This window comes from Melospiza georgiana, chromosome Z (genome assembly GCF_028018845.1).
Source record: "Melospiza georgiana isolate bMelGeo1 chromosome Z, bMelGeo1.pri, whole genome shotgun sequence".
NCBI classification, from domain to species: domain Eukaryota; kingdom Metazoa; phylum Chordata; class Aves; order Passeriformes; family Passerellidae; genus Melospiza; species Melospiza georgiana.
Genome location: NC_080465.1, coordinates 19,997,825 through 20,016,778, shown reverse-complemented (window position 1 = coordinate 20,016,778; position 18,954 = coordinate 19,997,825). Strand labels below are relative to the sequence as shown.

Below are 18,954 nucleotides of genomic sequence, written 5' to 3'. Positions count from 1 at the left end.
ACACACTCAAATAAGCATGGTTTGCTGACTCACTTCTTAAACCTTATGCCACACCTTTTATAAGGAGGAAAAAATAGGCGTCAAGAACTTAAAACCATGAAGAAATTTGGTGAGATATGTCCTTTTATAAAACACTCTCAAGTCCTGCCCAATGGTGAACAAACAGATTCACATAAATAGTCACTTACAGAAAGCAGACCCAAAGAATACAAGAACTATACTAGGTCTTTGTATTTGAATTTGAGAAAAAGTACTCTGGCTGTTCTCTGATACAGTAAGGAAATTAAATAAAAGAGGAAGAAAGCGTCACATATGATCTGTAACCTATGCTCAGTAGAGCTTCACATACAAAATTACTAAATGCCTATTGGTCTTACCAGGTCCTTTGTGCCCATCTCTGAATGTTTTTCTCAGAGCCACTTGGAACTCACTTGCCTTCCAAATGCTATTTTAAATGAATTTTCTAGTCTTTTATGTCTCCCATCTCTTCATTTCCCATCTTGCTTTGTATTCAGTTCTGATGTTTTACCAAGACACAAACACAGAAGACAGATCAAAAATGCCCTCCCCTCAGTACTTGCAAACAAAACAGTCTTGCAAGAGATTAATTTCCAAGACTTAGATTTTCAAAATGAGGTTTATCAAAAATATTCAGCACACCACAAATTTTTTAAAGAACAGTCCCAACAGGTCATCTAATAAGGTCACCTGAATAAGGAAGAAAAGTCCCCAATTTTTGTCTAAAAAGTCATCTCCTAAAGCTTTCATGAAGACTGACAGAGCATCTGCTCAGCAGCACCATAAATTGTGCCATGAATGTTCCCATCCCTTCTCACACTATTTACAGTTACTGCACTGTGACAAAAAAAATAAATACCCACTTCAGTCAGAAATAAACAAAGCTGGCAAAGACAGACCACAAGGCTAAGGTAAGAGGTTCTGTAGAGAGAATGTACCTGACTTACTGCAATTTCTGAATTTTTTTAGAATGGAGGTGTTCACAGATTTTGCAAAGGAACAAAACTGCAAGACTGATGAGATGAAACAGCTACTTAAACAGAAAGTAAGCAAAGCAGAGCCTATGTAGTGGTGCTCACATGAAGCACTGGTTATTTTTTGTAGTAACTGAGGTACTAGTGGGAAATACAAAAAAAGCAAAGTTATCAAAAATAAACAAGAAGATAAAAAATTCTGAGACAGCAAACCCAGAATGTATTTATTGAGAACCAGGAACTGCATACATTAAAGTAAGAAAGTCTCTATTTTCCTGAGAGGAGAAAAGCAAATCAGCCTTTCTACTGCTACAATGCCAACAGAAGGCAGTAGCAAGTCCGATGTCTGCTGCTTACCTACTTTTCTACCAGGTGAGGTACAGTTCCAATGCAATCTGGTCGGAAGGCAAACAGCAAAACACTCAAAGTGTAAAAGGGCTTCTTTTCTCTTTTCCCCCTTCCCAGTGCTTTTAAAGGGCAGCTGTTGCTGCCCTTTAATAGCATGCACTGCTATTAAAGGCCAAAACCAGCACCAGTTTTCAATGTTCTGACAAAGGCATCAGTAGAGGGCACCAAAAAGCAAAACAAGTTTCCTTATCTTTAAAGAACTTATTAGAAGAGGAATCTACCCACTCCCATGTGAAACTGAAGAGTAAAAAATATTAAAACCATCCTGTTAAATCACAGATGTCATCATGTTCTGCCCACAGCAGAATTTAAATATTCTGTATTAGATAATTTAACTTGATATAAATTCTTACATAGAAAAGGAAACCACAAGTTCTACTTCCATATGAACTGATTAACTCAAGCCTGTATCTTCTTCCACAAGTTTTAAGAATCACTCTTCCCACAGGCAAAACAACTTTCTGACTAAAATTAGGAAAAAAGAAGTTCTATACACTTCCTCTACCCTTATTTCCACCTTTCCCATCCTTCTGAAGCAAGGTGGGGATGGTAAAATAACACAAAGACAACCTGAGAACATTGTAACTCAAAGACCTGCTCTGTACAGATTCTCATTAGATCCCCAGCAATTCAGACCATGTAGTCTCTACAAACAAACACGTATGACAAATTTGACTTATGACAAGACCAGTTTCATTGTACAAGACTACAATTCAACAGCAGCCAGATCTGAAGAAGTAACTTCCCTCCCTCATCACACAATTTTTATATTTTAGGAAGATGTTACATAAAAACCATCACAACTCTTAAAGACTTTTTAAGCAAAAAGTTGAAAAAATAACTTGACTTCCTCAACAGTCCACTTTAAATCATAAAAATTCTCTCTTATTATAATGTCAGTAAGCCATATTAAAAAAACATATTTAGAATAGCTGATACATAAACCTGACAAATCACAACAGTAAGTGATTCAACTAATGTAAGCTTCTGAGCCAAATCCTTGTATTTCAGAAGTCAATTATATACTGTTACTTCAACACCAGTGCAGGTACAAAGCAAGGACTTAACAACATGCAACTTCAATTCAGTATTTATTATACTTTGGTTAATTATAAAAGCCCCACAAAGTGAACCAGGTAAGAATCAAATGAAGTTTAACCTACTCTGTAAATCCATGAGATAACAAAGTAAGATTTACAAAGGAGATCATTAAATCTTTACTTTTTAAGACCCTTTTATTCACATACAATTTTTCACAATTGACACTTTTCACAAGTAGCATAACTCCAAGTTACAATTCCCTGAAAACTTTCTTCACATGTTACTCTATGTATGCATATAGTTCATTTTTGCCCAGAGATTTGGTAAGGATTATGAACTATCACCAGCCATGAAACCTGCCACAAAACCTATCCGCTCTTCCATCTCAGACTTCATAGTCTAATGACTGCACCTTCCCTTCTCTTACTTCACACATTAGTATCCAAAAGGAGTTTTTTCTTCTCTCAGAGCAATAAGTCTCTAATACCACAGCCACAATACCCCCTTGAATGTAAGAAAGGTAATGTTATATAATGCTGCAAAGCAGTTAAGGAGTCTGTTGGGTCAGCAGACAGCAAGATCCCCAGGATGTGGATAAATAGCATGAATTTGGCACATGAAACCAAAGCAGTTGCTTCAGTGAATGACATTTAAGAACAAGCACACCATCAGCAACATCGAATTAAATATTAATGTAATTCAGTACTTGAATATGGCAGACTTCTATTAATCCTGTTCATCTTACCATTCTGCTTGACCCACTCCACATGTGAAGAACTTACCAGAAAATACAGGTCTGCTTCAAATACCACCCTCAAAAATCTCTTTCAAAATGCAAATACTATACATTCATAAACATCGTCATGACTTCCAGTTCAATGAACTTCTGTGTAAATAATAACTAAGCTACTTGCTCTGAGCAGTTACAATTTGAAATGGGTGCCCCCACTTAAGATCTCAATGCACAGGACGTTTAAAAACACACTTCGTAAGGATAAAAGATATAACTTTACAGTTCAAGCATTAAAAAAAAAAGAAATTCCGTTTGTGTTGCTTAGGAATTAAGTCACGTGCACTAAAAAAATACCGAATGCCCTAACATTTATGCTTGCTAAATCAGTGTTCCCTTAAACAGCTGTTCTTTCGACTAATTTAAGAGGATTACAGACACCTAGAGATGTCATTTTACTACACGGATGGGAGGACGTTCACTGCTTCAGAAACACTTGCTACCGCCTTGCACATTAACCTGCCTGTCCTGAAGACAGCACACAGCAGTTCAGTCCCAGAAAGCCGGTAATTTTCAGGTTCCGGTTCTGCCTTTTGCCAAAGCAGATAAAACAGCTTTAACAACGTCAGACAATTACACCTCTTCCCCAGCTCTCGTCCACCTCGCGGGCCGCCCACGTGGAAGGAGCTCGGGCTCCCCGTCGGCCCACGCCACACGGCCTCTTTCACCCTCTACCTGTACGGGGGGCGGCCGGCGCCGCCGGGACATCGCGCCTTCCCCCGCCCGGCTGACGAGCCGCGGGCACCGGGCGCCGCCGCCGAGGCCCCGCCCCCCGCCGCTCCCCGCGCCGGCACGTGCGGCCCCGCCGGTACCTGCGGCCCCGCCGCCTCGGCCGCGGCTCCCGCGGGGCTGCCCCGCCTCAACCTCGGGGCCGCCGCGGCCGCCCCGGGCCGGGCCCGACCCTTCCGCCAGCGCTTCCGGGAGCGCGGCCCCCGCCCCCCGGGCTGGTGACATCATTCCCCGCTGGCCGATGACGTCACACCACGGCCGGCGCGAGGCGTTCTTTGTCTGCGCCCGGTGCGGCCGCGGGCCCAACGCGCCTGCGCGCCGCGGTGACGGCACGGCCCCCCCGCCCGGCCCCGGTTTAGTTTCGGTTTCACAGGATCGACAGCGCAGAGCGCCGGGAGAGACCTCCGAGACCGGCCTGGGGCCGATCTTCATCTTGCCAACCAGACCGTGGCAATGGGTGCCACGTCCAGTGTTTCCTTAAACATCTTCCGCGACGGCGACCCCAGCGCCTCCCCGGGCAGCCCGTTCCAGTGTCTGACCACCCGCTGAAGAAATCCTTCCTCACGTCCAGCCCGAGGCCTTGAGCTTGAGGCCACCTCCGCTTCTGTCGATTGAGGAGACCGACCCTCACCTAACTCTCGAGAGTCACTGGATAAACAGGATTTGCTGACGGTGCCACAAGGGTGCCGGCTCGGGATGCAGCCCTGATCAGCAAAGGCAGCAAACGGAGCCTCACTGAACTGATTTACTCGAGCTGTTCCCCTCAAATAATATACTACCGCCTTACTTTTCACCTTTCCAACCTCCCTACACTCTCTACCTCAGCGTAATTAAGGTTTTTTCCCAACTCTAAACCAGGAAAACAAGCATTTGCTGTAGGTATAAAGAACTAACTTTCTAAAGGAGATGACTCACTAGGCATGAAAGTGGTTGAAAATCGGTAAATGACATCCTTGCAGCTGCCAAAAGTAAAATGAAAAAGGCATAAAGCTGCTCAATAAACACAGACAGAATGAACTGGGACTAAGTGTGTGTGGGCATGCGGATGTGACAACAATACACCACATGAAGAATGAATCTGACCTGTCCTAATTGGACAAGAAAATTTTCCAGTTTTGAAATTGGAGGGGACAATAGAAATTCCTCCTGATATTCCCATTTTTCTATGTACTGCCCCTCACACATTCCCCACAAGAGGTGCATGTGGTCCTATATAATACATCATATACAAATAAATGTGATGGGTCCTCCAAATACCTGAATTCGTTAATCGCTTTTTGTTCAACTACATGTGAATTTCGTAGGCTGCACCATCCAAAGTGGAACAGAAAGCTGCTAATTTTTACTTTAGGATTAGAACTTAAAAATACTTCCCTTCTTGTGAAAACATCTTTTTAATGAGTTGACAGGCCTCTTTATTACAGACTGAGTAGCTCACATCCATGACAATTTTGTTAAGACAGGCAAATGGGAGGAAGTCCATAGAAGTACAGAATTGTTAGGGTTAGAAGGGACCTCTGGAGATCATCCCATCCAATTCCCCTGTCAAGGCAGGGTGACCTCAAGCAGGTGACACAAAATGTGTGTGGAAGATGCACCAACTATAGCTAGGAAATTTAAAGGTTAGAAATAGTAAAATAAATCATGTAGCTATGTATTTCAGTCAAAAGTATTAAAAAGAAAAAAAAAATTATTTACATACTGTGAAAGTAAAATAAATAAATTACAATAAGCTAAAAAGGAGAAAAGCAAAGTATAATTACCAACCCCTTAGTACTAGAAAAAAAAATTCCAGGGGATTTTTTCCCAGAAATCTCCCTGGAAAAAATTCCAGTGTTTTTTTTTTTTTTTTTTGTCATTACTACTAGGTGGCCAATCTGGTTTTTAACTGTATGGAATAGGTAACTTGATGAGGTCTGTGAGAAGGGATGTTGCAAGAGTAGTTAAGGGTTGCATCTCTGGATTTTCTTTTCAAAATGAGTCAGCGTTCTTTAACAGAAGCACACCACTGATGAAACAGCCACCCAAGGGACAAAAAAGTATTTTAAAAGCTAATAAACTTCGTATAATTGAAAGCCTCTGCAGGATGATATACTTGCAGAGTATATGGAGATATATCTCTAACCCTAGTAGGAATCCACTGCTTGAGCATTAAAATGATATACTAAGGAATACCAGTTCCTTCTTACAAGTACCTTTCCCTAAATGCTGTGCTCAATAAAGAGACTTTTTCAGTTTTTATTTAATATTTCTACTTTAAAGCAAAAATCAAAGAAATGAAAAACATGGAAAAACACTGCCCTGACTCATGCACTGAAGTTTAAAAGCTCCCACCACCAAAGCAACAATTATTTTAAAATAAATTTTAATTCTATTCACTTTACTACACCAAATAAAATGGGAAATGTATTTTATACTTATGCTATATTAGATTTCTTTGTAATACAAGAAGCACTGCTTTTGACGCTACAAAATGAGACAAGTTCACTTAATGCAGTGAGTCCACACATGAAAAATCTACACTTTGGTTTTCTGCTGATGTCACTGAACATGAATTCAAGATTCTCATGTGCCAAGTCAACAAAATCAAGTAATTGGACTGGAAGCCTGGGAATTGTTTTCATTAAGATTGCAACATTCCTTTAGCATGTGTGGTGTGGAACTTTTCTCATGCTGTTGTACAGAAAATGACATCTGGGCCTGTGGAGAAAATACTGTAAAATATGTGTGGATTACCAGTCAAATACTAACCTTTACATTTCTTCTAAAATGCAAAAACTGGTTCTGCACAATCAGGCAAAAAGTAGTAAATTACTTTGCTGAAATATGCCTGTTGGCTAATCAAATGTATGTCAAACTATTTTAAATGCATGCTTTTCATAAAGTTTCCAGAATGAATATGAAAAGCCCCAACAATTAATACATTTGTAGAAAAATTTATTAAATCCAGCATTTAGTATAATTTAAATTATATTCATACCAAAATGAATAGGTGGTATCTCTCAGTAATAGCAGAATAAATCAGAACCTGATTTTCAAAGTAATTCACAGTGGAAACTGTGACCAAAACTAACACAAGAATATAGGCATATGTGAATACAAGCAAGGAGTGAGAGGGGATTGCAACTGTGCCCTAGCACAGGCTACTTTAAGGAAGCATTACTTATGATTTAAAAAAAGTCTATCCATATACACAAATCCTTTGGAAAAAAACCAACAAACCCCAATCAGTGGGCATACAAAGGGCAGTGACCAAAAGCTCAGAGTCCCAATGGACATCAGTGCCAAGTTGTGTCCCACAGGGATCTGTACCAGGACCAGTGTTATTCAATACTTTTATTAGTGAAACAGATAAAAGGATCCGAGTGCACCCTCATCAAATTTAGGGATGACACCAAGCTGATGTGGTTGACACTCCTGAAAGACAGGATGCCATCCAGAGAGATCTGCACAAGAGGATGGTTCATTGTTTTTCCAAACAAGTGACTAGTTTAATCAAGGAATCAACTAGAATTTCCTACAAAATCCATGTCAGACAGCTTCACATATTCTTACAGAGAAATCAAAACCCTTACCAAATAAACCTGACACCTGAGGGAAAAACGTGTCTCTTAAAGAGAGCCAAAACCACATTCTTTCTGCTTTTTATACTGGTCCTACTTAACTAAAGTTTATAGTTGGAAGTTCTTTCTCAATTGGTGCAGAATCATCCCTAAGGAGAAAGACTATCTTCTTCCACCATCTCTAAATATGCAAAAAATAACATTTGGCCTAATTCCTCTATTAATATGGAGGCAGGTGGTGTGCCAAACAACCACTCTCCTGAAATTTATACCAGGCAAGCTGCCACACCCTTTCCTACTCCCCTGCCCCCAAACCAGTGAAGCAACTATCAAACAGATTTTCCATCAAGATTTAAACAAGCTTTAATTGCCTTGATGTGACATAAAACTAAGGAAAGGCAATCAGTGTAACACAAGAAATGGTATTCCATGTAATGACTCACAAAAGGAAAATGGTTAGGTTAGGCATTAGCATTAGGATGGCTCTGAAATGAAATTTCCCCCACCCCATTCCTCATCCAAGAATCTTCCAGTGCAGAGTATACAAGGCCCAAAAAACAAAGCAGTAAATACTGTTGAATATAGCTAGCCAGATTATGAAGTGGAAATTTAAAATAATGTTAGCCATGCTCTAGATAGCATGTTTGATCAGTATCTGTAGGATGAACCAGTAACCAAATCTAGGGTGGTACCTAAAAGTAAAATTAAACTAAAACACTAAACCATACAAAAAAAAAAAAACCCAAAAACCAACCCAACAAGAAACAAATATAAACACTCTAAATAAAAAACAAACAAAATCCTGAACAAACAAACAAAAAAATAAAACCAACAAAAAACACCCAAAAAACCCACACAAACAAAAAAAACCCCCTAAAACACCTAGAAACAAAACAAAGAAACAAACAAAACACTCCCCATAAAACTAGAGGAAGGAAAGTGAGAGAGAAGGGAGTAGAACAGTAAAAGAAGCTCTTTCTGAAAACAACTCTAGCTCTACAATAAGCTGGAACAACTATATAATTAACTTCTTCCAGAGTTTCAAAGCACAATTATTAGTGTACTTATTAAGACAGTGCCCCATAGATTTTTTCATTTCCCAAGAAAAATTATTTAGAATTTGACCAATACCCACCACTTCCCAGACATGTCAAGCCAAGAAGTTAGTTTACTATGAACGTGTCATACATGCCTACAGTGTAAGATACATTACATGTTGAACTAAAGTTAATCAATTTGCAGTATTTACAGACAATAAAACTTAAGGTAAAACCATCAACATCCAGTCTCACAAGGAGTTCAATGTCAAAACTACTCTTTTCTGCATGCCACACTTACAGTAGTGATCCAAGTATCACTGAACATTTAATACACAGTACTCTACTGACCCCCAAGCAAGCTAATCTGCAAATATGCCAGAAAGGGTTAGGAAAACACATGCACACTACTAGACAGGTTGCTATTTTGAAGATGCACGACAGAACAGAAGTCCTAACATGTAAAAGCTTCAATTCTCAATTCAAAAAGAGAAAAATATGGCTACTGTGAAAAAAACAAAACAAAGCAAAAAGCTTTGAACACTTAGCTAGGCTCTAATCTCTAAAGTCAGAAGAAACAAGACATGTTACCTTATCTAGAAATTGGCAAAGCCATTGCCATTATTTATTAACTGAGGGTGTCAATATGGCAAAGAACACAAGCAAAAATAAAAATACAGTACTAAAGACAAATTTCTCATTAACTGTCTAAAAGATTGTCTGGAGAAAAATATGTATCTTACTATGATAGAGACAGTTCAAAAAGTAACTCTGAAAACTGACTGCTATATCTGCAAAACAATGACGTTTGTGTAGTAAAAGCAATATATAAAAACCCTGCAATGCATATTCATCTTGTGAATGAAACATTCACATAAATCTCACCTTGTCACTGTCATCAGTACAAATGTGATCTTGATGGATTGTGTGGCATTGAAACGCTGTACCAATACTACCTGGAAAACAAGGAGGGAAGGGAGAAAAAAAAATAACTAAAATGATAACCCAAATTCTGTGAACACTAAAAATAAAGGTAAATATAGCAAACTTTCTTTTCTCAAGATTTAGTTCTCAAGAAACAGCTAGGTTTGATAACAGAACAAGCATCAGAGACATTTTATAAGTGTGCCAATGTCTTCACATATATTTTTTAAGAATTTTAAACAGAATTAAATTATAGCTAGCTCATCAATCCAAAACAAACAAATGCACTAAAGTACATACAGGCATATAAAAATAAGGAGAAGCTATGCAATTCAAGTTCATATACTGTACTACCTGGTAACCACAAACCAGCAGCCTCATTCCAGCAATACATTAAGACTAAAAGAGGAGAATTCCAAGGTCAAAGTTTTAATTGTGTACAATTTTCTTGTAGTGGAATTTCTGCCTGCTTAATGTTTCTATACAAGTTTCTTTAAGCCTAGGAACAAAAGGGACAGTACATCCCTACAAAGGCTTACTCCAGTCCTGAGATTTCTGTCCAAAGAATATATGAAAATATTTCACAAAGCTTCTTTCTGACTTACCACTTCAGAAAAAATATTATTTTGCAATAGGGGTCATTTTACTGGCTTGAACAACAGTAATGCATGATCATACTGTGTATTTTTTGTAGGAAGAGAAGGCAAAGAAGAAATCACTATACAGTTGAAGTTTCAAGGTGAAAAGGGAAAAAAGAACTAGTTTTAAACTGTTCGAAATATGCAGTGCTCCCCTCCCACTTGATTTAGACGTAAGCAAACTGCAAGTGTTTCACTATAAGCACTCCACATGTTTTCTTGAACTGGAATCAGTTCAAGCTCAAAAGCAAAGCAAGCTACAAAACTTAAGAGAACACAGTATTAAAGGTAAAGCTTGATATCTTTCTGACCATTACACCAGAGGCAGAATTGATGTAAAATGCAACCTTTTGAATTGGTCTAAAATAAGGAAATAGCCAACAAAAAATAGGTAAATTCAGCCAAATTACAAAAAATACACATAAACTTGTTTCAGGCATCCACGCATGTGGATAATGAAAGGAATTTCAAGAGGTTAAATTCCTAAGACTTACTCTCTAACAAATTAAAATTCATAAATGTGGACCTTGCATTACAGGCTATATTATGTACTTTACAGACAGGCTTTTCACAAACCGTGATCGCATGCACCATCATGATGATAAGCTGACTTTGTTCTAGCTATAACAGATACCAGCAGAAGCAACATAGCTCCAGTAGCAGAGCTTCCAGTTAGTTAATGCAACATAATACACCAGGGCAGCTCATCAGTTTTCATGATGCTATACCTTAAATTCTAACAATATTCACATTACCAAAAAGAAATTCTAGCTTGGATTTTATCTGCATATTTCAGTCAAACTCAACTATTTCGCAGTTAGCAGAGAACCTGCTAACCAATTGCTTTTTTTTTTCTCTTAAGGATTTTCATGGCCTTTATGACACATTTGTTTCATTTGCAGTCTACCCTACAGTACAATAACAAAATATAAGACACAATCCCTAACTGCGAGAAGTGAAGGCATTACACACATCCTGGCTGCTTTGCACCAGTGAGCTGGCTGACCTCACCAACAGCCTCACCAAAAGCTGCCTTTGGAAAAGGGTTTACATCAAAGATAGCATTGATAGTACAGTCCCTTGAATGGGCCAGCAGAGGTAACAGATCTGAAGACACTGACACAGCAGACTACCACCTAAAGGCTCTGCTTCATGACAGTGCAATCTATAATGTTGAGTTCAATGGTCAGGAAAGTCCTGTAGGACTTCTCTGATCTTAAAAATATTTTTTACATTTATATGCATAAAATATAAAAGCAGTTTTTAATAACTGAGTTATGTTTTTAAAGCATTGTCTTTCTGACTGATTGCACTGAGACAAACCTGAAGACAGGTTAATCACATTTCACCTACCTGCAAGGAAGATCACAGTCAGAATCTCAAAAGATGACCTCAGCAGCTCTCTAGTCTGTGCCAAAGACTTTTCAATTGTTGTTTAACCGTTAGAGATGCCCAAGGACTGAAAGGAACAAAAGCCAATTTGCATTGCACCGACTGCAGGGAGTAAATACAAACTCCGTTAAACTGCCTTCATATCCCCAAATTGACAGGAATTTCAGACCAACTCAAGACCAACTGCAGTCCAGGGCTAGCTTACCCTAGGGCTACTACAATCAAAGCTTTAATTCTGACTGAAGAATTATCTCTGCAAAGCTGACAGAGAGTTGGGAAAATGCCATCAAGACTCCTATGTAAGGAGCAGAACACAGCACACAGGCCACTGCCCACAGCACCTTCCCACATGCACTTCCTTGCTACTGTGTTCAGGAGATGCAACTGTGAGGTCTAATGCCCATCATTTTCTCAAACCTAATCCTAGTTTGAACTTCCTCTCTCCCACAAAGCAATTTCCATGCTGGGCAAGTAACAGGGCACTTTGTAACAGTCAGGTTTTCTCAGACTCACAGCTTCCAATACCTGGGTGACAAAAGAGTACCCTCAATTTATGCTGAGACACCACCAAAACACAGCAGGCATACATGAAACATCAGATCAGGCATCCCTTCACCATTACCAGTATCAGACAGGGTAGAGAGTAATGCGCTTCAATTGATGCACTATGTATATATATATATATATATATAACCTCTTTAAACACAGTTAAATTCTTTTGCATACCCTTCTTCAAATAAAGTGAGATACCAGCTTAGTACTATGACTTGCCCTCCAGGAAAAATATCCATTCTTTTGGAACAGGCAAGAAAGAAACACTGCTACACCTCCCAGTTACCATAGGAAAGGGGCTTTTTTTTTTTTTTCCTAAACTCCCACATTAAACTGAACAGCAAAAAGAATCTTCAGAATTTCATGGTTCTGTCTAACTTCTGCATTGTAATAAAGAGAATCAGTATCAGGTTTGAAAGGCCAGTGTCATGCTTGCCAATTTAAACCATCCAAACACACACAATGCTGGTCCAAGGGAAAAAGAGATGTGAATTCAAATCTTTTAATTCAGAAACTTCAGTGCTACTGGAAGTATCTCACTGCTTAAGTGAATGATGCTGATTAATAAATTCACTGACTCTCCAGCATCAGTCTCATAGGAAATACCTATACTATTAAACCTACTTTATCTATAGAGGGAATCTCTTCAGTCTTACTAACTTGCATGAATCAGACAAGTTCTGGGCTAAGTGTTTGATTTGCAGACTAGAGTTTGGAAAGTAGGAAATGCATGGAAACAAAGTCTGAATTGGATCAACCTTAGACTCTTAATTAACTGCTCCCTTTAAAAAACCTGTGAGTTGAATGGCGTATATCTGGCGAGGTACAGCCTTGGATGGTTAGTCTATTTGAAAAGATACAAGGAAGGGAGGTTAAGTTATCTGTGATCTTCCTCACCTTCCAACAAAATAATGCAAACCACTTCTGCAGATTATTATAATGTACTAGTCAACAATGTTCCTGTACCTGTGGCATATTATTTAGATTTTAGAAGCACCTTCTAAACCAAGAATCTTTCAAACTGCAACAAAGAACTTAGTTAATGGGGTAAACAGAATACTTTGCTGTTACGACAGAAAAGTTAGTGGTGAGTTCAATAAAAGATACAGCTACTGAGGTTGGTCAAGTAGGAACAAGGCTGCAAATTAAGTATATAATACCTTAAAACTTTTTTCTCTACGTGTGCAAAACAAAGAAGAAACACGATACATTTATGCTAGCTGCATAGAATTCATACTAGGATTGCCATTGTTCCCCTCTTCCTTCCACTCCTCCTTTTATAAACTCCAACAAATTGAAATTCCCATGGATTTTCATCCACTTTACCTTAAGTTGATGAAAGAATCTATTACACTGTAGGAAGAGCTAATGTTTTCAGTTGCATGGTATGGGACACAACACTGATAATTTAAAGCAACTCCTCAGCATGGAGAAGACCTATCTTAGGCGTTGTGATAAAACTCTGGAACACATTCTAGCCAGGAAGCAGCCTAAAGCCACTAAAGCAGAAAAAAAGAAGGTTAAATGCCTCCTGAACTTCTCTCCTTCCTTTTCTCCTGCTTCTTCTACTTGTCAAGAAATCCATGCTCTTGTCAAACTGCAACCAGCATAGATTTGCTGGTGTTTTCTGAGTTCTGGTGTCCCCTTCCATATCCTGACCGAGTCAACCTTACTTGTTTTCCCCACTGTAATTTTCAGCCAAGGAGTGCTGTCGTCAATTCCACACACCCAGTGAAAACTTAGATATCTAGTAATCGTCAGGAAGCATGGTAACACTCTGCAAGAAAAGCTCTCTCAGCTTTTCTTTTTTCTGCAGCTATCAGAGAAACACACACCATGCTTACTAACCAGCAAGAAAATGGGATGAAAATGACAAAACTGAGAGTTCAAAACAAAATCTAGGCCTACATTAATTGCATATATATAAAGTGTATCTTCCAGTCAAACTTCTGACTGTATGACACCTCCAAGACACTTCTAGAGAAAAGGAGAGCAACCTAAAGGGTTCTTTGTATTTTAAAACCCTGAAGTCTGACATATAACAATATCAGAGCTTAAAAAAAGAACAGATAAATTTACTTTAGTACAGCAAAAAGCCTGAATATGAAGCAGGTCTCAGCTTCATAAACAAAACTCGTCTAAAAATCAGAACTGAAGAAAGATCTTTTTACCTCAAGTTTCTGTTGTGTCTCTACAAGATGGCATAAACACCTTTACTTCAAGGAACATTTAATTTAAATTTACAGGTACAAACTGGACAGCTTACTCCAGGAACTGTCCACAAAATGGCCCTTATAGCAGCCATCTGAATATAACCCCATCCACATACCATTTACCTTAGTGTTGAAATTGTTATATTATTTGGAAGTAGATATCAGTAGCTTGAATTGTTAGGATGCAAGCTGAACTTTATCTGAACTATAAGGCTATGTTGTGTAAGTCAAAGAGGTATTACAGTAAAACCTGGAGCTAAAAATCTGAACATTAATAATAGTTAGTAAAGAGAAACCCAGTGACTTAAATATTATTTTTAAATAAATAGTTAGAGTAGACAGCCATAGATTGTGGTTTATGAACTGTAACAGCCATATTTCAACACAGACCATAAAACTGACAGAAACCCCCACCAAAACCAACCTAAGACCTAAGGCGTGAAGATGACCACAAGGCTTGGTAACAATGAACCGGCGAAGAGCAAGATCCCAGACCTTAACACTGCTATTTTTCCAGACTGTCACACAAGACATGCAATAAACCACCTAATGGAGATGAGAACAAAACTCATCTAAATTTCTTTAACACTATGCTTGCGAACACACTTATAGTAAGGGCCCCCTCACCTCATACAAGGAAGTACTGTGGCCTAGCAGTTGCCTTCTTCCTTCTCCACTAACTTTAGCAGCTACATGTTTTTTTAGGGAAGAATGAGGATAACTACACTTCAGATGGCCTGGTAACCCACAGAGTCAACCAGATGGTTTCATCCCCTCCACAGCAGTCTGGGACAAGGAGAGAGGCCACTGCTTTGGCAGCCACCCAACTTCATCTTGCAAGGTCTAAATTCTGAAAATATTTGCATGTTTTTAAGCTAAACGCATACCTGCAAAAAAAAAAAGAGTCACTTTCACACGATTGTCTGAAGGATTCAAATCACCAGCAACTTGCTTACCCACATACCCTACAGCTCGAGTATCAAGTACATCAAAAGATTTCTTCCTGAACTAATAGTGCAGCATTACCGAATAACCAAAGACTCAATAACCATGAAGTATTCTAAAATTTGAGGTTTCATATCTTTACAGTGCACATAGAAAGGCAAGGAATGTTTTCCGTAGGTTTATTGACAGCAGTGCTTTGCTCTGGGGATCATTTTCTCCTGCTTATTCAAGGAGCTGTTCAGCAAGAAATCATCTGGTAAAAAATTTACAGCATCAATAAACCTTCAGGAAATCAGCTTAATGTAGAAATATTACTACACCCATAAACACAGTACCAATATTTTACTGGTGCTCTTAACACTCAAAAGTCAAGACATGAACTGTACCTGAAGAGGCTACACAGCCAAGCATCAACAAAATGTTAGCAAGGTGTTAAGTCTGGTTCCCAGTAGAAGGTCACAATTGGAGAAAAAGAACTATATAAATACAGCAAAAGTACTATTTGTGTCAGATAAGCTAATTTGACGATTCCCTATCTGTTACCTTTGTATCCTCCTATTTCTGATGAACTAAGTTCATAAAAATCACACTGTTTCCAGCTGTCTTGTGCAAGTATCAAACATGAAAGACTGACGATAAATCAGGACCAGGAAATCATTTAAGAACTTTGCAACCAAAAAACCTGCATCAGATGACAGTTCAAGTCCACTGAGAAAATTCACTGCTCATTCATTAGGGTGCAAACTGATTTCAAAGAATCATAGAGCCATTTGGATTTTAAGGAACCTTTAAATACCATCTAGTCTAGCTATCATTAGACCAGGTTGCTCAAAACACTGTTCAACCTGCCTTTAATACTTTCTGTGATGGAATTTCTAAAACTTCTCCACAAAATCCACGCGGACAACCAGCTCCAGTGTTTCTCCACCCTCATTGTTAACTTTCTTCCTTCTATCCTCCTTATATTCCGAAATCTACCCTCTTTCCATTTAAAACCACAAAGACCACAGAGCTGGATGCAGTACAATAGATGGGGGTCTCAACAGAGTGCAGTAGAAGGCGTAGAATCATCTCTCTTGACCTGCTGGCCATGCTTCTCTTCCAACAGCTGAGGACATGGTTCTAAACCATGACTTGCAAACACACACTGCTGGCTCATGTGAATGTTAATCCACCAGTACACCCACAGTCTTTCTTTGCAGGGCTGTATTCAGTCAATTCATTCACCAGTCTCCATGGGAATGGGGAATCACACTCACCCAGGGTTAGGACCTTGCATTTGGCCTTGTTAAACCCTCTGAGGTTCACATGGCGCAATGCTATCTCGCAATGGATGGCATCCCTTTCATCAAGCCTATCAACTGCACCACTCAGCATGGTGTCATCCACAAACTTGCTGAGGCTCTGCTCAATTATTTTATGCAATTGATTAAGGTATCAAAATGTACTTGTCCCAGTAGAGACCCCCAAGAGACACCAGTCATTACTGGTTTCCACTTGGATACTGTTGACTGTAACTCTGGGACATGGCCAGCCAACCTATCTCTTACCCATCACACAGTACATTCATCAGATCCTACTCCCTCCAAATCAGCAACAAGAACACTGTGTGGGACCATACTGTAGGCTTTGCAGAAGTTCAGGGAGATATCTGTAGCTCTTCCCTGGTCTACTGACACAGTCATGATTCCATCATAGAAGGCTGTGAGATTAGTCAGGCATGATTTGCCCTAGGTGAAGCGCTGCTGTCTCCAGGCACCTCCATGTCTTCCTTATGATTTGACATAGCTACCAGTAGCATCTGTTCTGATATTGCTGGGCACAGAGGTGAGGTTCACTGGTCAGTAATTTCAGGGCCCTTTTTTTAACCCTTTTAAAAAGGGTGTGTCCAAAAGAAAGCCTGAAGTGCCTATGGGATTATTGATTTTAGGTACATGAATCTCAACCATCTCAACTGCTCTAAGGACATACAAAAATAACACCTAATATATAAGCCAACTTTTGTGTGGGAAAGGGAACCATTTTCCAAAAACTGACTTAGTCCCACAATCAGTACATGTTTCTTAAGGGGTAATCTACCTGTACACTCTGCAGATTATTCCACGCTGCTGCAGACAAGATGTACAGATTCAGAAGAGATTACTCCCATGGACATGGCACTCAGGTACTTGAACCAAGTGAACAACATAATCACCAGTTCCTCCCCCTCTAAGCTCTCATTCTCTTTAGATCTTCTCTCATGACAAAATCATTCTGAGGTAATTTTCTGAAGAACTGACATAAATTTAAGTTTCAGCTTGAAATATATGACATTTGCAGCTAAAGCACAAAAACACACTTCCTCTTAACTGCTGTACTGCAGGACTCTTACAATACCCACCTAACAAAGAATACTTGAGACACAAAGCTTGATGCTTTAAAACACAGAGATTAAAGACAAGCAATGTTTTATTTTCCATTCTATTGTCCCCTGTGTACAGTAAGATTCACAGCTCTGGAGTTATCTCTGAGACATAACAAAAACAATTAATAGTTCATTAACAAGCTAAAAGGAAACGCCCTTTCTGCATTAAAATCCTGCAAGAGAAGGACACTATTGCTAAGAAACTCTGAACAACATCTCCAGTTTGTGGTGCCGGTCTCTGTGGCTGCTTTGCTTAGTAGCTAGTCACAGTTTCCTTGCTGTTCCCTGAAGGCTGTTTCATTAGGATTGCTTCTGTGCAAGTGTAGTCTAGTAAAGGATGCTCACAGCCTTCAATGCACAGTTACTGCCATTCCAGAGAGAACGGTAACATTCATTTATAGACAAAGAGTGTAGTGAAACTCATCACAGAAAATAGTACTGAAGGACCAAAATATAGCAGTGCCTTTTCATAAGGAGCCTCTCCTCAAGGACATCCAGTATCTACTTAGAAAGAAGGAAATTTTTTGCCTCTTCTTGTTGTGTTTCAAAAGGAGGCAAACAGCAGTACCATAAGCCCAAAAGGCATCCAAACACAGTTACTATGTAAACAGCTAGAAAAAGAGATAAAACAGGTATTTCAATAACTCAAGGCTGACTTTTACTGAAAGTAAATCAATTGTAGAACAAAGAATAAAACTGGCAAGCCACAAAGCATTTTAAAAAGATAAAATCTTTTAATCTTGTCCTGGAATTCAGTTTTCATCAACCACTGTGTGGGAGCTGAAGCAAGAGATGCAAATACCAAGCACAACTACATTACATTAAAGGCCCAGTATAAGCATAAAAGATCACACAGATATCCTCTATACTGTTCTATTTCCATCTTTATAGGATTTTGAATTACTGGTTTTGAAGATTCAGTTGTCTTGAATTTCTGTGCCTCCTGAATCGTAGTTATTTTTCAAAAGCTACCTGAAATTTCAAGCATTTGTTCTTCTCTATTTGTAACTACATTATTAAACTGATTTTCTTGAAATCAATCTACTCTTGAGAATTTCATTTAGTCTCGAACAAATAAAAAACTGCTTACAAAAACTTTCTGGATGCAATCAATAAAGGGCTTTCTATGGCTTACATTTATTGATACGAACATAAACCAGCCATCATTACCACAAAAAAACTAAACAGGCATAGAAGCATAGTATTAACTCTGAACCTTATTACCCCCTGCCTGTTTCTTGATGGTATCACTTATGAAATTTAGCATTAATCTGCAGAAAGGCTGTGGTAGTTGTTTGGTTGGGGTTTTCAGTTTTGATCAGGTTT

At 39.0% G+C, this 18,954-nt stretch overlaps 1 protein-coding gene across 2 annotated transcripts in view; it reads right to left on the bottom strand.

Moving 5' to 3' along the window:
• Nucleotides 1-18,954, bottom strand: part of RNF38 (ring finger protein 38) — a 106,869-nt gene that overhangs the window by 40,079 nt on the left and 47,836 nt on the right. The window contains exon 2 of one of the 2 annotated variants that reach the window (XM_058044313.1): nucleotides 9,446-9,516. In XM_058044313.1, the coding sequence (XP_057900296.1) occupies nucleotides 9,446-9,516 (71 nt within the window). Of the gene's footprint in view, nucleotides 1-4,043; nucleotides 4,085-9,445; nucleotides 9,517-18,954 lie in introns of those variants that run through there. The other variant, XM_058044314.1, reaches the window with a different exon arrangement.